This window comes from Nothoprocta perdicaria, unplaced genomic scaffold, assembly GCF_003342845.1.
Source record: "Nothoprocta perdicaria isolate Ctin4 unplaced genomic scaffold, notPer1 scaffold_89, whole genome shotgun sequence".
Classification (NCBI taxonomy): domain Eukaryota; kingdom Metazoa; phylum Chordata; class Aves; order Tinamiformes; family Tinamidae; genus Nothoprocta; species Nothoprocta perdicaria.
In genome coordinates this window covers 2,969,098-2,991,428 of record NW_020456187.1, presented here as the reverse complement: position 1 = coordinate 2,991,428, position 22,331 = coordinate 2,969,098, and the positions used below count along the sequence as shown (strand labels likewise).

At 42.3% G+C, this 22,331-nt stretch overlaps 1 protein-coding gene across 1 annotated transcript in view; it reads right to left on the bottom strand.

Annotated features, from left to right (window-relative positions):
• EXOC4 (exocyst complex component 4) overlaps positions 1-13,287 on the bottom strand; it is a gene marked incomplete at its 3' end in the record, with an annotated part of 138,113 nt that extends 124,826 nt beyond the window's left edge. Inside the window, exon 1 of the mRNA XM_026052457.1 lies at positions 13,202-13,287. Within this exon, the coding sequence (XP_025908242.1) occupies positions 13,202-13,287 (86 nt within the window). The remainder of the gene's footprint in view (positions 1-13,201) is intronic.
• Between the last annotated feature and the right edge of the window lie 9,044 nt (positions 13,288-22,331).

Below are 22,331 nucleotides of genomic sequence, written 5' to 3'. Positions count from 1 at the left end.
TGAGGAATTTTCTCTGACATGGTTACACGCTAGACGTCAATGCATTTCTTTAAGGAAGCCACATGTTGTTTGGCTTTGAAAATGAAGGACATTGCTTGTTTTAGTAATTACAGAAAACATTGATTCTCTCTAACCTGAGTTACGGATCGCAGGAGAATCATGGGTTGGTGCAGACAACACAGAAGCTGAATAAAATTGGCCAATTTCATGGATTCAAAAATTTTAGTTCAATTAAAAAATGTAAGTTCAAAAATCTTAGTCTACCAAACCCATTCAAGACCAACTTACTTGCCTGCAATGGCAGGACAAAACAAAAGCTAAACGTTTTTTTTTTTCTGGAAGACTAAGATCCCATAGTGTCAGAGACATTGCAAACATTCTTAAAGCTCCTCTCCAATTTAGGCTTCCGAGCAAATTCCTGATACGCTCCTATTTTTAAGCAAGTTCAAACTGTGCTGCCCAGTTGTTTTTGACCTTGCAATTGAATTAAAGGGGGAAAAATGGGAAAATAAAAAGTTTAAAGTCACTAGACACTTGACAGCCAGCAATTAGAAATTACAACTGGCCCTTCAGAACCCAACTAACATTCATTTCAGTTGTCACTTCGTTATTTTTCTGCTTAGATGCACAGTAAGCATTTGGCATCATCTCCAAGAGAATCGAGAAGCTTTAGAGGAAATAGCCTATTTTGGTGAGCATATAAAACCATAATCTGGCCAGCAGCAAGAAAACATTACTGATGCATATTAAAGAATAGTAACAGAAACACAGAGGGATCAAAGTCCAGCTCCATCCAGCTACATCCGTCGCAGTACGTTGGCTGCACGTTGGCTGCCATGGACTTGCTCTACGTTTACAGTTCTCCGAGAACTTCAAGTAACGTGCAGAGGTAGCCCGGGATCCCCCAAAATGCTGGTTGTCATCGGAAAGGATGCTGTGAATGAGAGGAAGGAACCACTTTCTGCTCTGTAAAGCTTCCTATGCCCATATTCTGGGTAACGTGCACAGTTCTGGTCTCCTTTAGAAAGGCATCTAAAAACGACCAAGGAGAGGAAGGCATCGTTGTCTGAGAAGACACCAAGACGACTGACACTCAACATTGTAAGAAAAAGCTACCAGGAAAAACACCTCTTCCATAAAGCACAGAGGAGATTAATATTAATGCCATCCAGTTCTTTGCTCAATCACGCAGCATTAGGACTAGTGGCACTTGTGAAAATTAATAGATCAGTTTAAGGTGTAACTTCCTCAGAAGAGTTGCAGAGTGTGATGAGAAACTGCTTCATGCACCCTAGGGACTTCCACTCCCCAAGGACAAGAGCATTAACAGACTCCTAAATGTTTTTTTACAGGTGATTATCCCAGCCTGCTGCTTAACTGGAATCCAGTGGAAGCTCCAGACCAAGTGGGCTGCTCTGCTCCAAGATTTCCAGCTGGCTCTATTGGATGGAGCAGCTGGGAAAGCTTCCTAGACTTAATGCCTGCAGTGGGAATCTGTAGTTTTCTGCAATTACCTGTTTGGGAAAAAATATTGTGGAAATAAGTAACACTAAAAATATCATACTTATTTTTTCCCCAGAAAATCTAGCTAAGCTTAGTCTCTTTTACTTGGCATTATGGGACCACTTACTATGCCAAAAGATCTAACTAATTCTTTGTGTAACAAAGAATGCAAGCCAAAAAAATTCCCCACACAAGCCCCTGCACGAGTGTGCCTTAAACATCTGTAGATGATTCCTTTATAGATACAATAAAAGTCACATCCAAGAGCTTAGGGAAAAAAAGAATCAACATCAGAGGCCACTTTTTATTTCCTCCCTTTACTGAAAAAAACACGGTGTTTCAGAAGGATATGTTTTTCATTTGAGGACTTGGTTATTTCCAGTTATTACAGGAAGGGGCATTAATGGTTCGGGAGCAGAAGAGGAGCACACAGGTGATGCACCCCACGCTCCCAGACCTAAGAGCTGGCAAAGAGCCCTTAGAGAAAGGCTTTGAATGGTTATAAATGGCAATACACAAATAAGATGAAGTGAAGCTGTTTCAAGCCCAAATGCCAAAAAATTAGCACGCCGGAAAACTGAGAATGCCTTTTCTAATTTTTAATTAGTTTTTTTTTAAATCTATTATTTGGGGAAAAGATTAAAACTTTTGCCTCTGTTTCCACCACATCTGTAACACACCCATTTATCTGCAAGAACTACGAATACTTACAACTGTTCACAGCTACTACTAGGCCCATTCTGCTCCTGCTCTTCCCAAGTTGCTGCTTTCATCAGCTACACCTTCACTTTTACCTGCTTAAACCAAACCTAACAGACTGCATTCTCTCTACTCCAATAATTCCAATATTCTCCTTCTTCAAGACGACACGAAATCATTGAAAACTAGGAGCATCTGTAACTCCCCAGCCCAGCAATGTCACTTTGAATTTGAAGCCTTAGCTTGTACACCTGAATTCCCCCTCTACGCCCCTTGGTGCGGGAGCTGTTCCTTCCTAGCTCTGCACAGCAAAAAGCGAGGCAAGGAATACTTAATAGGCTGGAGATTATATATGTTCTTGCTAACACTGCAGAAAAGTAAGCCAAGGGCATCTTTGCTTGTTTCAGTTCTATTCAAACGTGTGGCGAGGAAGAAAAGTCAACACACTGTTTGCCAAGTAGAAACGATGAAAATTGGGAAAGGAACTTTGCAGCGAGAACTTTGAAGGGGGAGTTGCAAAGCGGGAGCCGATTATGAAACAACGATAAATATACATTAGTTTTAAAGCTTCCTGCAGAGCAAAGGCATTTAAAATACACGACAAAAATAAGATGCAGCAACCTGGGTACTATGTCTGTGTAGAGTGTGAACTCGGTGAGGATCTTCAGTCAGGTTCCCGGCTCAGCTCGCTTGATTTTTCATTTTCCTTTTCCCAAACGAGATTCCGCCCCTTCTGTGAGATACCTGTAATTTATACTTGGCAGCTGGATGGCTGCAGATGTCTCTCTCATTAGCAAGAGCTCAATAGGATTATTCTAATTCCAACTGGATGTTAGTCTGTTAAGAGACGTTTTTATGCTACGGTAGAACAGAAATTCATTGAGCCAGATCTCATTGACTTTTGATTTGACATAGTTAAAAATACAGATTACATACAAATGCAAAACGTTTAATTCTCCAGAGTTCCTTCCACATAAGGAAGATGGGATGGAAGATGATCAGACACGATCTCTGAAATGTATTTATCACGGGATGTACAACGTATTTCGTACAAGAAGAAACCAAACCTTGTTTACTTCCCTCGACGTCTGTGAAGCTACACTGGAATTAGATTAATAAAAAAGTCCATCAGGATTATTCATTTCAGTAGAACTTGATCTTTCTATCAGAGACATTTTTCATCTCTGCTTTTCAGCACACAAGTCAAATAACTAGCACAGGGAGTAGGTAGAGAGACTTTAAGGGAGGCCTCAAGTACCATCATTCAGCAAGATGCTTAAAACCTTAATCTACTCACTGCAACAGCTCCTCGAGGAAAGAAATATTTGTTTACCAAAGGTAAATATATATTTTTTGTGATTAAATACAACTGCCATCTCTAGCATTTCTGTAACTTCCTGGAATGTTGGAAGAATATCCAGCTCCAGAAGAGTCCTCCTACCCCAGCACTATAAATGAAGAAATGGGGCACTTCAGACACACCAGCACCCAAAATTTTCTGCCTCGTCATCTATACAAAGTCCAACATGGTATTTGGAAGCAGCTACTGGAGTCACCAAAATGCTTTTTTTTTCCTCCTACGAGTTCAGAGAGTCTGTTTTTCTCTTGGCCACAAAAGGAGACACTTCTGCTACTAGAACATTAAACAGCTTCAAGAAAGTCACACCAAGTCTCATTCTGCAGCCCAGAAAACGCTGCAGCCCAAAGGGATATTCGTGGTAGTAAGAATTTACAGTGCTTTGAACATGCAACACATTAAGCAGGGAGAGAGGAAACTACATTAATCAGCGCCAACAGCAGCTAACAAGCACCAACCAACTCCCTAAACTATAATCCTAGTTCTTCACACACAAGGAACAGTGTTGGTCATTTCTTTTTGCTTTGACAAGTCTGTGATTTTAACAGACCTGACCAGGAGTCACAGTGCTGGACTTCAGAGCTGCTACACAAGCGCCTGGCTTCCATAGGCTCTGTCCTGCCGTGCGCTGCAGCCACTGTCTATTGTAGGGTGGGTGAGAAAGAAAGAAGAGAAAAGAAAGAGGGTTGTCAACTCTTCAGCACTGAAACCATGCAGGAAAAAAAAAAAAGAAAAAAGAAAAAAGAGGCATAAACAGGGATGATTTAGAAGAAAACAGCCCATAACACACAATAATAAATTTCTTTCATTGCTGTAAACTGAAGGAACAAAATGTTTACCAAGCTATTCAGCAGCAGAAGAAAATAGAGCCATTGTGCTCCACATCATGCGGCACAACAGGCAGCTACGGGAGTAAAGCAGTGATGTACAGAGACCATGAGCTGCAGAGCTATGAGGAAACACACCTGCCTTAGAAACGTGGCCTTTCTGAGCTTTGGGGGTTCTCCAAACCCAAAACAGGTTTAATATCATAGTTCCCAGCTGTAAGGAACTCGAGTGAGTATTCGGTGTAACATCCACGCTGTCCCATGTGTGCATAGCTCACCTACACCCACCAAATACTACAAAATAAGCCAAAACGTGAATCAAATATACAATTTTGGTCGGTCCCTGTATGACTGAGCTTAGGGCAAACTGAGATCTGCACGGGCAGCTTCTAAGTGCTGCCTATATTAGGACATCCTGGGAGGCCTGGTGCAACAAAAGCCTTTGGGACGGCAGCCCGAGCACCGCTATAGTTGGTCATCATGTTTCAATGCATATTTTATATTTTACAACAAGGAAAAAAATGATAGTGAGCCTGCAAATATTGACTTCAGAAAATTAAAGTTAATTTAGCACCTGCAAGACGTCAGACAGTTCTTGCGGGGACACAAGGCCCAGTTTGCAGCTGAGGAGCATGTAGACCCTGCTGCTTTTCACTGCTGCTGTGGGTTTGCAGCATCAGAAGGCCCCTGTAGAGCCCTACGTGTTCCACCTCCCAAAATCAGAGCAAAGAACATAACACAATGAATAGGTAGAGCCCAAAAATTCAGGAGGAATCTTCCATTATTTCTGCATGAGGTTTCTTTAAGTATTCACCTGTCTTCACTGAGGATCCTGCTCAACGTTGTTTTTTCAAATAAAAACACTCATTATAGATGGTGAGAAACACTACCAAAGAAAAGGGGGGGGGGGGGGGGAATCAAGCAAATCAACTTTAAATATTTTTCACCTGATGAAGATGAGCACTTAAGTGTAATTGAACCATGTGCTGAAGCACTGAGGTGAGAAGGTAAATCTCCAATTTTCACAGCACTTTCCAGTAAAATTTGTGCCACCTGCTTCTGTATTGTTCTACACTGCATCATATGCCTTGTTGAACCCACCAGCGTCTTGCTTCTAAACAGATCTGAAGCTATGGTGATCCAGACGGTTTGTGGTATCATTGACACACACACAACACAGCTTGGCCTAACGCTTCTTTGCTGAGAGCGAAGTACAATTTGCAAGTGTGGCCAACTTGGGAGACCCTCTTGGGTTGTTTTAAATGAGGAGAAAGATTGCAGGGTCAGAAACTGGGCTGCATAAAGAAACCTTTGAGCTACAGACTGCAGCCTTAAAATTAAGTTAGTCTTACTGTCAGTCTTTGAAATCTGCAGATAAAAATACTCAGTACTACGTATGGGACTACAAAAACTATCCTGAATATTTTCATGGGGTAGCACATATGTCTGCATTGCTGGGAACAATAATTGCAATGCTGCACTACTTGTTTTATCAAAATCATCTACCAGGAAGGAAGCTTAGAGCAGGTGATTGTATTCCCCTCTCCCATTTACACTATACCAATGACCTAAAATACACATCAGAACATGAAAAGACTCTGTAAGATAAAGAAAAAAATTTAAAAAAATAAAAATATAGAGCACAGTCTTGGCCAGCCCAAGCAACTAATTTGTGACCAACAAAAGATTCCAGGAGAAAAAGAAAGGAGTTGCTAGAAGGAGCACAAGTCATCTCAGCGGAGCGCTGTGGATGCCTGGCAAGACCAGGCTCATCTATGCAGGAAACAGCTGCAATGTTCCTAGGAGGCTTCTGGGTTTAAAAAGAAAAGAAAAACACCATTAGAATCGAGCTGTTTTTCAAAAGGCATCCACTGGATGACCATGGCAACAACCAATTCCAGGGTTTGCTTGGCTATTCCAGGTTAAACCTTACTGGGCACTTGAGGTGCACTGGCATCTAGAGCGCGACCACTGGGCAGCCCGTGGAGACCCAGATGAGGAACACAAAATTCCTGGGGGTAGGAAACCTCAACACCTAAGGCCAGCTACCCATTCTGATCATCTTTACCAGCAACACTTCACTCAGTATCTTCCTTTATCTATCTTTTCTTTAGACGGTGAGCTAATTAGAATAAAATTCAATATCAAGAGAGGAAGTACATTAAAGTAGCTGAAATTGCCCTCTTTCCCCCACTCCCTCAAGAAAACTCCTTATTGTGTGGACTTCAAAGTGTATGCAGAAAAATACTGTCTGTAGCAGTTAAGTGTCTTTTCTTCCATCCAACACTGCACCCTGGCCCACGTGCGAGCAGGCAATAACCCACAAACAGTTGCACTTCAACAGGGCACTAGGAACAAGTTTTGTGCAGCCTCCTGGGAGCAGAACAGCTGTATTCCAGCCCACTGTCTATCCCGATCTATAATTTCCCAGAACTTCATTAAACTAAACAGACTTATTTGAAAATTTATAATTGAAAACGGTTGTCTCAAGTGCAAGTCCCAAGTGGGGTGATCTACAGCTTGCAGCACTATTTAACCTCAAAACACAATCTGATAATCCATGTTTTGAAAACTCCCCAGTCTCATTGAAATCAAATAAAGTCGCTTTCTTATGAAATAAAAAACAGCCTGATACCTTTTCAATTTTTTTCTTCTTCCTAGAGTGTATTTAACATTTTATGTCAGTAGAGACATGCTAAACATTCCGTCATTATTTCTAGGGGTTTCTTGATTGCTTCCACTAAATTTTTGATTTGAGGAAGTCGATCAAAATATTCGGGAGAGAACCGGGCAATTCAGGGAGACAATGAAATGCTAGACAAGAGGTTGCCATAATAATCACCCGGTACAACTCCATAGACAAGAAAAACAAACCATTAAGCTACCATATGTGAAGAGACTATAAAATTATAAAAGACCTTCCATTTTAAAAAAGTGGGATGAAATCCGGAGGTCGGTGCTCTCCATCCTCATCAAGGGGATCACAGGGTACCCAGCTTCCAGAGCAGCAGCTCAAGTTTGCAAATGAAAATAAATAATATCCTCTTTCACCACAAGAAACAGAACTGACTCCTCCAACTGTTGTTAAACATACAAAACAAACATTGCATTTTAAAATACTTCCCTCCTCTGATTACATTCTATTAATCTTTCATGCTGCTTACACAGTTGCTCAGAACATTTTCAACAGAAATTGATGATCTTTTCATTATGGAGGATTTGCAGATTTGCACACAATAGCTTTAGTGAAAAGGCAGAGCAGCCTTCAGCTGTTTAAATAAATATCATCAGAACTTTCTTTGTTTTGCCAAATTAAGCAGCCTTTAATCAAATTTCCCCATGCCAGCACAGAGGATGCATCCGACTTCTTCAGCTGCAATAGTCACATGCTAAGATGAGAGAACCACCTCTCTGCACATGCAATACTCAAATCCCACAACCGTAAATTACTTTCCATCTTGAAAAGTTGTGCCAGACAGTGGAGAGATGCATAAAATTCCAGTTATGCTGCCAGTCATAAGCAACTCAAGCACTGTCTTGCAGAAAAACCCTAATGGACACAGGTAGTGATTCAGTACCTTTTTTTTTTTTTTTTTTTTAAATAACCTTAGATGCAAAGAACCACCTTTGCTCTTGCATGAATTCCCACACCCCCAAGAGAAAGTTTAAGCCCTAAATATCAATATTTCTCAGAGAATTAGAAGATGAGCAGCCTTCAGGAGCCCCCATGCCAGCAGCGCACCCTTCAGCATCATCCGCGGCAGAACTGCAGCTCTCCACAAAGTAAGAAATGACTTTGGAAATTTTATTATTAACTCAAAGGTTTTAGCATCGCACTGGAGCAAACTGCTGCGGGCAGCTCTTTGGAAGAGCGAAAGCTGCAGAACATGCAACTGCTTATTAATAAAAATGACTATTTTTGCTTCCTTGTTTTACAAGAGGCGGCTACACTCCATCTCTGTACACTCCATTCTACAGAGCTAAAATGAAAGGTGAAAAATAAAGTACCCAGAGTTTTAACAAGACAGTCTCGTTCTAATCCTTCACATATTGTTGCTATTTAACAATAAACAAGTGCCTGTATCTGAACTACAACGCGACACTTAACAAATATGCATACACTCTACACAAGTGGCCCGACATCATTTCAGGAAAAGTAATAGCTTAAAACCACAGTATTCCATATAAACCTCGTTCTCGGTGAATTTCCAAGCTACTTGTCTTGGAGAAGAACTGCTACTTTTAGAGCATTGCAAAACACCATTAGCAATAAAAGTGGTTTTAAGAGACCATTACAGTGCATACGGATCAGAATAACTCGACTTTATTTCTTGCAGCAGCTATTTCCCAAACGTAACAGTGAGGGCAACAGCTATATATCTGTCTTGCTCGTTATACATTACAAAGTGGGACATCAGCTCTATTGCTTTAGACAGAAAGAGAAGATCAAATGCTAGGTCATTAGTAAGAATCCATTTAACAAAGTTCACCGTAAATGTAATGAAAATAACAGTCAAAAACCATTACAAGGAAAAAGAAAAATTCCACATGTGAAAACGAAATAAAATATGTTCAGGTTTTTGCCTGTAATTTGAACTTCTGCAGACATGAAAGTGGGTAATGCACTGTATATCTTGCCTCACTTTTAGTTCTCCTTGACATCTGTCTTGTGTGTGTTTGCCTCTGTGAAAGCTTGGCACAAAGATTTCAATAAGGTCTTACGGAGTCACTGCTAAAGTTTGTTTTCTCCCAATTAAAGCAGCTATTTCTCCCAATTATAGCAGCCTTTAATTGGAAAGAAAAATGCCTAACGATAAATAAAAGGCAGACACATCCACCAATTAAAAATGTGACAAGATCTCTCAAAAAAAAACCCAGCATTTGCTAAATGCCAGATCGCTTGTTTCAGAGCACAAAAGCTGCTTCAATGGGCTACCAGCAAAACAAAAGGTTGAGAAAAATCAATATACATACACGTGCTGTTCTCGGAAAGATAAAAATATTCACCGAGTTGTCCTCCAGCAGACAACCAGAATTTTCTCCAGGGTCTGCACTACTTTTGAAAAGATGGTATCGAGGCCCACACGGTATTGGACTTCTACAACAAAGGCTCCTGGTAGCATCACCACCTGACAAACCATCTTGTATTTAGGGAACCTTCAAGGAACCTTGAAGTACTTGGAGGAATTAGTACAAGTTTGGAAAGCGGGAATGTAAAGAAATAAGTGCAATCAGTACAAAAAGGAGGTTCTCCCACAGGAAACACATTTCAAAGAATAGATATATCCCCAACACAACAGGATAAGCTGGTAATTCACAGGGATCAAAAGGGGCACCGCCTTTCCTGTTGGGTCTTCCTTCATTTCAGAGTTATCTGCATCCCAAGCTGCTGAAAGATTGTAAATACTTCAGAGATCAAGGATGACGCAGGATTTCCAAGCTGTATGAGAAAAGTTTTGGAGTATTATGGTGGGTTTGGTGAGCTCAGAAACTCTCTAAAGCTCCTTTCTGAAACAGTGTGGCCAGCTGGTGTGACATCCGATACTGCAGTGTCGGACACACAACTGTACTGACACATGTGCCACAGGCTTTCCTAGTGGAAAAGGCATTCCTATTTTAGGCCAGAGCCTCAACTTGTACAAAAATATCATTCCTCCACTGATTTGCAAGGATCTATCCCCAAATAAAATTATTGCTGTAATAATTACCTGTGAAACTGTTCCTCGAAAGTCCTAGAAAGGTTAGGAGAGCTGCAATTCCCTAAATCTAATATGCAAGGAAATTATTTAGTCCTATGGAAAAAGAAAACTAGTTAGCAAGAGTAAATATCAAAATTTATCCCTTTGTTATTAATAAAACTATATCTAAAATGCAGTCTGTCATCACTTTTTAAAGCAGTTTACAGACAAATATGCTGCCTGGATATTGTTGACCTAAACAGTGTTTGTTTTTGAAAATATCCCATCTTTGCTATAACTGAGTAAAAATATTGTAATACTTGAAGAAATCCCTTTGATTTTGTCTGTTTACAGCAGTTATGGAATCGAACTAGTCTCACACATTGTTCCTTTTCATGCATCTTTCACACAGCAACAAAAGGCAAATAAATAGTCTTTTAAATAAACAGGAAAACGCAAGTATAATGCAAGTATAAATGCAATTATGTTTATAAAAACATAATAATTGGCAGAATTGGCAGGAGAATTGATGCACAAATGCTATGCAAGGAAAGTTGTCAAAAAACAAGATGAAATCTTGCTGAATTTCAAGCTGATAGCAAAGAGATAAGACTGACGATACCATTCTAAAGTTAGCATTCAAGTAAAGTTACCAGTAAGATAAATTTTGCACACACAGATCTAAGTTTAGGGTTGCTTCCATTATAGCCTACACTGGTATTTTTACAAGCATACAAAACAGCAAAATAAAAATCAACCTGTTGGTTAATATAGAAACAACATACAGAAGAAAGATTAAATTTCCTTTCCATACTGCAAGCTTTTCGTAGTGAACTAACTCAAAGAAATGCACTAAAAAACATAGTTCTTCCTCCTTTTGAAATAAGTTAATACTTCCAAATTTTCACAGTCTAGCTCAACACTACACTTCAAACACCACAGAAAAAAAAGTCAGATCCAAGCCAAGCTGTAATTACATTCTGTGTTTTTAGTTATCAAGCTGTTCTATTGAATAATTTTCATTTCATGAAGTTGATAAGTTCAACAATATATCAAAATTTTGGAACTTAAATCACCCGAGGTATCAGTGCCTGTAAGCCAAAGATAATTAGACAAACACAGTATTATATTTGGAGAACACTATAATATTAATTCACTCCCATTTTATATTATAAATGTAATTATAAGTTTAGATTTGTTAAACTAGAGATCTAGAGTCACAAAAATGCCCCTATAATGCTACAAGTTCTGCTAAAAATTACAGAAAAATATGCAAAAATAAATAAGCCAGTCTCTGAAATATGGAAATCACAAGCCTGAGGGTTTCAGAAACAAAAGAGAAATTGCTAAAAGAAGAAAGTAAAACTGGCACCTGCTTTCATTATCCTTACTTATTGATATCAAAAACTGACCTCGCTGATACCAACGGCATCATTAGTACCACTCAAAAATTACAGCAAGTTAAGAAAAACACGCCAGTGATCCTTTCAGTTTTTCCCAAAACTTAATTTAAGCATTGTTTCTTTCTACTTTTTCATTCCTATGAATTTCTACAGTCACCCTTTACACTCCAGGAAAGTTCCACGCTGCAACAATGCCTATGCATTGCTCACCTTGTCACTAACTTAGTGCAGGTTTTATAAATTAACATCACCCAGCAACAGCTCTCCAAATTATGCCGACTCGCGGATGATAAAGTAATACTAAGCACAACACATTTTAAACCTGCACCATTTAATATTTGCCCCAAAATAAACTGTTCAGGAAAAGCAAAGGATCCTGCTTATAAAACTAAATTACTTGTTTAAAAATTGTAATCGTTATGTGAAATCATATTGCCATGTGAAATCATATCCCTGCAAATTCATGAACAGTTACACCCCAGCACAGGCAGGCCCAGGCACAGGGTTTTAGAAGACAATGGTCCATTTTAGCAGTCACACATTTGGGCACAGTCCATTAATTTCCCATCTCTTTCTTTCATCATTTGCTATTTAAAAATATAAATACTTATATTGGTCATACCAACTTCATACCTGTCCCTTCACCTGCAAAAGAGTTTGCCTGAACAAGATAAGGCCAAACTTGTTTAGTTTTGGTGTTATTACCATTTTTGTTATAAAACTAATGAGCTACGCATACTTGAAATGGAAAAGACAAAGTCACAACCTGTGCATCACCTGGCTTCTCTTTTCTCGGTGTGATTCTTTGCTACCTCTTGTGACCAACTTATTCAAGTTGGAAGCAGGGAAACACAAAGTCAACACCAAGTCTGCCTGTGAAACAGCAGCTTTTCTCAGAGTTGCTCCCTACTTCAAGCTTTTCAAGACCAGAAGGACTCTCCAAAACAACAATGAACTGGGTTTTAAACTAAATATTATCAATTACAAATAACTTTGATATCTGCTTGTAACACATGCTAGATGTACAATTATTTCATATGTCCCTGGAGGAGCACAGGGACTACAGATCCTAGGAAAGACATGGAAGCTGCAATGGATGCTTTTAAGGTATGGTGGCAATATGGCCTTGGGCAGCAAGCGAGCAGAGGGAGCCCAGGGGCTGCAATTCAAAGCCCTGGTGTGGGAAAGCAGCCCTCTCACTGGTTATGAGCAGCAGAGAGGAGACTTAGAAGGAGTTTTAGACTAAGGCTAAGTCTAGTCTAAGTCTAAGTCTAGTCTGAGCAGCAGAGAGGAGACTTAGAAAACCAGGAAAGAGGTCCATTGCCAGGACCATTGCCAGGGTCCAATGCCCATCACAGTATTACCCTCTAAAGGAGGGTGAGGACAAGCCTAAATGAATGTCAGCAGCTCTGACATGACCAGACACAACTTTCTCGACCTTTCAATCCCCTACAAGGCCATAAGGCACCTTTGAGGCGGCGCTTTTCCCCCCATCACACTCTCCAAAGGTGAAACAGCTGCACAGAGGGGCTCCGGGGCGCTTTGCAGTGCGGCTGGTGCGTGGGCAGAGCTGGAGCAGAGGCCGGTGCCCGGGGTGACCCCGCAGCCACGGGCAGGCCTCGCTCCTGCGCCCCCGGGGCCACCTCGGGGAAGGGCCCGGGGAAGGCCCAGGCGCTGCGGTCCCGTCCCGCGGCGGAGGCGGGCGGGGAGGCTGCGCAGCGGGGCCGCCCCTACCTGATCACAGAGATGAGCAGCCCCGAGGGGTCCTTGCTCCTGCCCATGGAGCTCCGGTAGCGCCCAGCCGCCTCGCCCGCCGCCATCTTGCAAACCCCCCCACTCCCGACCGCCAGCGGGGAGAACACCCCTGCTGGCTGCAGTGCGACCAATCAGGAGGGAGAACCGCTCCGCGCCGCCGCCGCCATCCAATAGAAGGGCGGCGCAGGGGCGGCATGAGGAGTTAGCATGCTGCTGTGCGGTGCGCGGGGGCGCCGCGGGGCCTTGTGGGAGTTGTAGTCCCCGAGGCGGCGGGGCGGTCGCCATGGAGACGTCTCCTTTTCCCTCAATTTATCACCCGGGATTTTTTTTTTTTTTTTTTTTAACCTCTATAACCTCGTGCTTTCGTGCCATGCCAACCCTGCTCACCTCTCCAGAGCTCGCACTCCAGTGAGCACCTGGAATTAAAACAAAACGCCCCCAAAATGGAGCCCTCGCTTCACCTGCCTCCCCAAAGACAAGGCCTGGGTGTCCTGTGCTTGGTGCAAGCCAGTGCTGCTGCGAGGCCCCCACAAAACATGGCAAAATTGGGCGATTTTTAGAGGAAAAAAAAAACATTTTTAGCAGAATGTGGAGAAAAAATCTTTATGTGTGTATATATATATCCCTATTTCAGTGGATAGACACCATAACATCTCCCCATGACAGCAGCAACGTGCAGTCATCACGTGCCAAGACGTTCAGCCTCCACCATAGGCCCCTCAAGCTCCAATTTCCCCCTGTTTCTTCTCCACTGTAGCTCTACCCCCCTGTGTGGATTCTCCAGTATCTAACATGTCTCGAGCTCGTTGGGTTGCGTCTCTCCCAGTTTAATCACTCACCAAATGTTTCTCATCAACCCAGCAACTTCATTTCATAAAACATGCAGAAAGACCTGTCTCTGATGACATAATTGCCCACTCAAGGGCAGTTTAAATTCTTTAATGGATCAATAAATTATCAGAAGGACCAACCAAGTTCTACACGGTTGTAGTTGGAGTACGGGGACAGGCTTCCTCCTCTGGTGTCCCCGAGAAAGACCTGGAAGGGCCAACATCAGCCCAACAGAAACAGGGCAGATATGAGATGGGCTCAGCTAACCATGTTCTTGCCCTTCTCCAAATTTAATGTGGCAGTTACAATTGTATGCAGACTATTAAATGAACCAAAAAAAAAATCATTTATCACCTATAAAAACTTACAGTATAAGAGTACTATACAAATAGAATATTAGCTGGTTCATACTAGCTCAATGCTAACTGCACTGGAGTCTTGAAAAGCTTCTGATTAGCAATTAGGCCTGCAAGTACTTATTAAACCCTAACTTAGCTTAATTTCCCTAAGTGAGAGTGTTTTTTAAAGATTGATTTCCCCTCGTTGCCCCAGGAAAGCTGTGGCAGGAGGTGGGCTGAAACGTTGCAAGTGGTGTTTGAATTCCTTCCTATTCATGCCCATGGAAAGCTGGTTCTGAAAGAAAACCAGGACCTTCTCTGAGTAGCATATCCCCCTCTTTGAAGAGGGGTGACATGATAAATATGACAAATGATGTGACAAATCCGACCGTCAGTTCACAAACTTTCTGGGAAGCAAAAGATCTTCTAAATGTATTTCCTAAGTTCAGTCAATGTACTTGCCTGCAGGCAAGTTTGTCTTGCTGTATTCCCCAAGTCTTGCTACAGGAATCATCCTTCTTTTATGGGTGTTTTTCACTAGTTCGCTGGGAGACACCAAGCAAGTTTTTGTTACAGCTCTCACCTCCCTTCTTTCCCATTTGTAAATGAAGGGTAATGATACCTTCCCTGCAAAGTGTTTGAGAGCTTGTGCCGGAAAAAACCCTGCAGGACCAAAGTTTGTCATTTTAAAGGCAGGAATTCCTCACCAGGTGTAAGATATTCAGACACTAATAGCTGCTAGGTGTTGCCTAAACCAAGTTTGCTCAGTCATGTCACAGCCACTACTATGTGCTGCTGTTTCGGAACTGCTTCCTCAGCCCAAAGCTCCACTTGAATGATTTTAATTGCAGGGAAATTGCTGAAATCTTCAGGGAAGTTAACAGTATATTTAAACTCATTGCTACACTTGAAATATAAGGCAATTGCAAGCATCATACTCCTAGGGCTTATTTACAAGGAGGAGAATTCCACAATAGCTATTGCAGAAAGAAAAATGTATATTTTATCAGTCTGTATCTATTATCATTAGCAGAATGGCAGAAAAAGTTCAAGCGTGGACTCTTTTATTCGGAAATAAAAGACTTTCTGTTTCTGAATAACTGGTGTGCTTTTAGAGTAGAATAATTTTCCAGCGTAAAGTGATTTTTACCTCAAGATAGGGTGTCCACATGAAGCGTGCCCCTGCATAGCCATTCTGCTGCATTTCCCCATGCAGAGAGGCTCCGAGCTCTACAATTTGCCGTTGACCTACTCCAAAATAGCTCATCTTCGTTGACTTTCTGGGCAGGTTTGCTAATGCCTTTGCTTGAGAATGATGATTTAAATGGCAGGAGTTTTATGCAGTGGCCGGAGGGAGGATTTTTCCCGTTCGGAGTGCTGACTTGCCAATATTGCTTTTTTGTTAATTGGCCATTCCTATTGACTGCTCCGCGTGAGCACGTTCAAGAGGTTGCGGTGGGCATGGGATCAATGTGTCCTACCTTTTCATCCCTGACAGCTACAATAATCACCTCACTTAGGAGGAACTTCATCAGGACAAACAACTGCAAATCTCCCCCAGACCTGTAACCTTCCTGACCGAAAATGCCTGCATCTAATGGCTAAACCACTGCCTTTTTCCACTTACAAGCTATTTCCCTTCGCTCCCAAAGGAAGCAGAACTATAGGTGTGAATTTATGTTTTCTTTAAGTGAAATGTGAAAAATCAAAGCAGTGGGAGGCTGATGCAGCACACGAACAGCAGAGTCTTTCTGCATGAATAATATATGATACGACAACGACAAAAGGCTACAAGAAGCAGCATTTTCTCTTTATGCAGTTTGCCAGAAATGATCTCAACCTGAGATCCAATGAGTTGGGGACAGAAATGTACATTTTCTTCCCTATTTCCATAATATTTTAGTACCATGGGGTGTATCTGCTACATTGACTGGCTCCATTACTACTCAAATCAACCAAAGTACAAAGTGACCCCCCAATTTCCTTCATAATGAATTAATTAGTGACTTAAAGTGTCTGTAAAAATTAGAGGGGTTCAGCAGAGGATTCTCCTGGCCAGCAATAATAGCAAATAGCTATTTGTGAATTTTAACAGATTTACCAAACTGTGCATGTGCCTTTTATCCACAAGATTAACATTTAAAAAAAAAATCACATTTTGCATTGTTATTTCATTTCCAACATGAGTAGAAATGTCACAGAGAAGGGTTCTGCTCTCGTGCCGGTATCTTACAGGTGTAATTGCCTCGTCTGTAATGCAGTTATATTATTTATAATGAAATTACCTTTGGCTTACGTCAGTGTAAATGGGAGCAGACTGAAGGCCAGAGTTGCCATTTAAGACTGTAGGAGCAATTTTACTGGTAGAAAGCAAGTGTAATTTAGTTGGCATATAGCAGTTGGTTTAATAAAATATATTACCTCCTCTTATGAAGCTTGTCACCGACATCGGCCACATTCTGCTGCAGTTGGCCCATGGTCAAAGAATGAGGTCCCAAACTCCCACTTTTTGCAGTAAACTGACTTCTGTTTTTCTTTAAAGAGTTTCAGAGGCCCTTGCAAATCTGCCCAAATAAGATCTGAGTAGAAATGTGCAGAGACATGAGGATTTGGCCGTGTACAACCCATTTCTCTGGATAACCTTGTTATTCCTATTTACCGTTATATAAATCTGGGTGAAAGGTGTTTGGGGGTTGTTTTTATTTTGGATTCCCTGCGTGACAACAGTCGGGATCTCCTCCCAGCACGAAGCTGCCATCCGTTCTTTCCGTTCCAGTTTATGAATACGAAGCCAGCAGCCCATGGGGCAGGAGAAGCAGAAGTCACCAGGCTTAATGCTGGGAATCGAGGCGGAGATAGGATTCAAACGCACTTATTGTTGGGTTATTTTTTTGCCTCCTGACATTTCCCAAGTTGTCCTGTGCACTGCTGCCGCAGAAAAAAATAGGAGTTAAGATTAAGCTAAGTGGAAAAGTACTGCTGCTTTCCCAATGTCAAAGCAACAGAACCTATGGTAATGCAATTCCTGAAGGAAATCACATCAGAAGGGTGAGGTGTTTCTCTTCAGAAGCTGATAAAATGCCGTGAAAAAAAGACGAGCCCTTCTTCTATAAGCTGTTAAAACAAAAAAGAAGATTCTTTTTATTATTTTACTAATCTGATCCTTTCCTAAGGAAATTCCCTATTTGGGGGATTGTGGAATCTATAGCAATCCAGAGAGGCCGCGCTGAATCAGATATTTATTCATGCAGTTGGTAGCCTGTTTCAGGCCTGGTGAGAATGATATGTGTCAGAAAAGGGACAGAAAACTCATAATTGATTCTATAAAGCAATGTTTCATCATGAATTGTTTTATTAATTGACCTTATTCCCTCGGCAGGCTGCTGTCTCCTTATTTTCAAGCTATCTTCCCATCTAGTGATGCCCTATTACAGCTAGAGGACAGAGTGGACCTTGAACCCCTTTAGCATTGGCTTTGCAGGAGCTTGCCTGCACTCCATGGCCTTCTCCGCAAAGCCCATCTGGACAAGCTCTGCGTGAGGATTTTTTCTAAATTGAGATTTTTCTGGCATTTGCAATAAACGGAGGGGGGAAATGAGGTTTCCCAACACTACTGGTTATTGTAGACACGTGCACCAAACCTGGGGCTTGGGAGGTCTAGATGGGACCTACCAAAGCTCTCCTCCATCTGATGACAAAGACAGACCTCCCATTTGATGTCCAGCATTCACCTGTCCTCAGATGTCTTTGAGATTAAAACTGCTCAGCCTGTCTTGCCTCATCTTGCTGAGCTGAATGGCTGTAGGCTGCATGAGGGCTAGCAGAAATTAAAATGTTTAGGCCTTTTCTCCATTTAAAACTTGTCGTCTTTGTGTTAGGGAAGCTGAGGTTCATAAGTAACATAAACTAGACTCTCTTTCAGGCTTTGTCACACTTAATTACTGCATTTGTTTCCAGTCCTTCCTTAGGGAGTTCTGAAATCCTGCCCACAAACTCTATATTTTGACCTAGCCCTACATTCCCCATGCCCTGCCGACTATCAGTCTCCATGTAATGACTTATGAACCTGTTGGGCAATGTCAACCACTCTGCTGGTCTCGGGTGATATCTGAGCTATTAAACTCCCACAGTTTGAGGGGAAAGAGGTGGCTGGATGGAAAAGAGAGATCCAAATTACTGCCTGTATCAAGGGAGTGGGGAGCTGTGAGCTGAGGGAGCTGGAATTCAAAGGGGAGGGAGATGTGACCAGTGCCTCAACCTCAGTAAAACACCCTCTGATTGGAGCTCCACCTGATGAAACACTAGACAGCCAACCATGACATAGAAACCCATCGGAGATAAGAATTCATAAATTCCACTGCTCGGAGAAATACTCTGCCCTGCTCAATACAACTTTAGATGTTTTCTGGTTTGAGTAACTCACAGCTTCAGGCTGAAACAGCAGAAATAACAACGATTTGAACTATGGGAAGTGTAACTCCCAGTTACACCAGCAGCTGCTCTTGCATTTGCGAGAAAAGCGACAACGATGTCAGTCCTTCAGAAACAAAACATCAGACATCCAATTTCAAGGCTTCCTTTGCAGAAAATGGGCATAAATATCAGCGGTTCTAACTGATAAACAGTCCTTTTAGTCTCAGATTTAATTTATTACTGTTGGACTTTTACAAGACATTTCAGAAAGTCAGTACTGCCTCTGAGAGCACTTTCAAGTGTCCTCTGTTGGAAATCAGAGTGTCCCCACAGTCTGACTGGCACCTTCTTGTTCTGCATTTTCACAGACAAAACATTGGAGAGAAACGGTCTCTTTAGGGGAGTTTCTTTAATAAGATCTGCAGACTTTCTGCAATGCAATACTGCGATACCACAGCAGCAGCATGGCCCAAATGTGCAGGATACTGCTGGTACTAAATGTATTGGGTGTTTCCACTGGATGTTGCCGCTCTGCTTGTGGCATCATTTGCTCCGTGCTGTATTGAACAGCTACAGCCAGTTCCTTTGGGCTCAGCAAGGTCCAACAAAGCAGTAAGTGAATGAAGAGGCTCTGCCAGAGAGAGGACAACAGGTACCGATTTGTATGGTACACAGAATCCCAGAGGACTGGAAGGGACCTCTAGGTTGAGGTTGGAAGGGACCCCCAGGGCTCCCCCAGGGCAGCCCCTGCTCCCGCAGGGACACCCAGAGCACGGGGCACCCGGGCGCATCCCGGCGCGCTGGCAGATTTGCAGAGCAGGAGCCTCCGCAGCCTCCCTGGGCAGCCTGGGCCAGGGCTCGGGCACCCTCCCACCAAACAAGCTCTTCCTCACGGCCATGTGGAGCTGCCTGCGCTGCAGCTTGGCCCCAGGGCCCCTTGGCCTGCCACTGGCCACCACCCACAAGAGCTTGCCCCTTCCTCCCTCCATCCTCCCCTCGGCTGCTTGCACACACTGACCAGGTCCCCTCTCGGCCTCCTCTTCTCCAGCTCAACAGGCCCCGTTCGCTCAGTCTCCTCACACCACAGATACCCCAGGCCCTTCCTCAGCCCTGTCGCTCTGCACTGGCCTCTCTGGAGAAGCTCCACGTCCCTCTTGTCCTGGGGAGCCCCGAGCTGCTCCCAATGCTCCCAGTGCAGCCTCTATTCACAAGCTTGGGGCAGAGTGGGCTTTGGGGGTACTTTTGGTGTTCCTACAAAACACCCACAGCAGATTCAGACTAGACAAAACTGAAATGTCTGGGCACAACCATGAACCATCCTCCAAGTTCAGAGAAGAAACTCTTCATTTGTAACCAATCTGTAAGACGGCATTGGAGGTGACTCCCAAATACCTCACGTCTTGAAGGGTGCTGGTGGGTAACAAACGAGTGAGGATGCTCAGAGAGCAGCAGTCAATTTTATTCTTTGCAAGCATTGTGATAAAGAGCTAAGCGCCAGATCTACGGAACCAGAATTAAATCAACTTTATGGCACAGCAGCATTATGTGGGCACTGAATAAGGCTGAAGATGGATGGCTTTAATTTTTGCTCTTATTGTCAGCAAGAAGGACAAATCAGAAAGACAGATACTTGTAGATGAACCCCACAACTCCATCACCACTACTGCAAGCTTAGGACAGGCCTATTAGAATTTTGAGACCACTGCATTTTGTACTGTTTCATCAGTGATCTCGTGGTAACTGAAAGACCAGTGGATAAAGAGATGCCAGTTGGGTACAACCATCACAGAACTACAACTAGAAGCCCATCATAAGAACCCTTGCAGAAGCTTGGCCCAGATGGCCTTTGAAACATGAGGAGACCTGGTCTCTTGGAGATCTGCTGTATGACATTGCAGGAATTGAAGCTACCCGTGCAATAGAAAAGCTTTTAAGAAATACTTATGTAACTAAGGACTTTTCCAACAATGCAGCAAAGTGTTTGCAGTTCCCATGTCAAGGTTGGTAAGGCAATATTAAATGCTCAGTAAAAAAAAAAAAAAGAAGTGTAATCTATCGTACATCTATGAAATGAAGTGGAATGTAATCTTTTTTTTTTAGAAAAATCTTAATCTTGTCTAGTTAAAAGATGGCACCGGTGGGAATTCTGCTGTTTTCTTTAGTAATTTCCCTTCGAGAAGTACAACTCCTACCATCCATGTGATACTATTTTTCCCCTGTTCCTTATGGATTTGAAGAATGAAAACATTTCAAGGAGTAGCTCAGTTGATCTGTATCTGCTGCAACAAGTGCTGAAGAGACTTGTTTGAAGACACAGCTGCTTCTTTTGCTCTTACTTCATCTCTTCACCACTACCCTCCACTGACCTGCTCTTCCTCAGCACATCTCCTGCCTTGGCCTTGGCTCCTCTCTTCCTTAATCTTTACATTTCACTAATCCTTTCTACTGAACATCACCAATATATTTAAAAATACAGTGGCATAGTTTTAATTTTGCAAGCCATCACACTGCTGGTTTCTGTGTTAGAGACCTTCTCTCCTTAAACTTTTATGTGTCATCTCTTCAGATTTTAAAGTCATCAGGGCAGAGGCCACATTTCAACCTTAGATTAATGGGGATTTATGTAGTATAATTAAGTCAGATTATAAAATCCACCTCGGTGAAGGTTGAAATGTAAGTTATAGAATTTACAGTGGATTCTTTGGACATTTTGGAAAAATATAGACTTGTGCATGAAACACAAGCCTGACTTTGGAGGAACAGGATCAGGAGGCAAAGAGTAAATGCCGTAGCCAGTGCATGTGACTAGACAAATCTGTCTATGAATCTCTCCAAACGTTATCCAAACGTCCAGAACCTTCATGTTATGCTGTGAACCATGATGATGAGAAATAAACACCCGTGTTAGGTTTGTGCTCCTCTGCCGTCAGTCTAGAGCGGGAGGTCTTCAAATATCCAACTGGTTTTGGTCAGTTGAGTGATATTATAGAAGTTCCTGCTGGATCCTGTCAAGAGCTGCAAAGTGCATGACAGGGCATCTGAGCCCACCATCATGAGCTTCAGAGGTTGCCTTTGCACCAAGGCTGTTATAGATGACTTTGCTGTTTTGATGTGTAGATAGGAGGACCTAGTCAGGCTAGAACATAAAGAGAATGGCTTGCTGAAGGAAATTCTCCTTTTTGGTTTTTTTTTTCTCCTAGCAAAGAAAGGAAAAAAACTCTCCTGTTTTTCCTTCCCAGTCCCGTTGGTTGGTGTTCCAAACCTGATCTGGAACACTATTGTAGGGAGCAATGTGGCCAGGCTGCAACCATGTCTGGCAGTGCAAAGCAGCCCTAGTCTGGGAAGTCAAACATGCAGTAAGAGAACAGTTGAAAAGAACAGTGAACATCATTTTATTGGTGCACTTTTATCATTGAGGTAAAAGGAAAGTGGAGGAAGTATAATATAACACATATTGACTTTAATTTTTCCACAGAAAAAAAGCAATAAGTGCCTAGCCTTGGGCTATGAACATCTTGATCACTCTA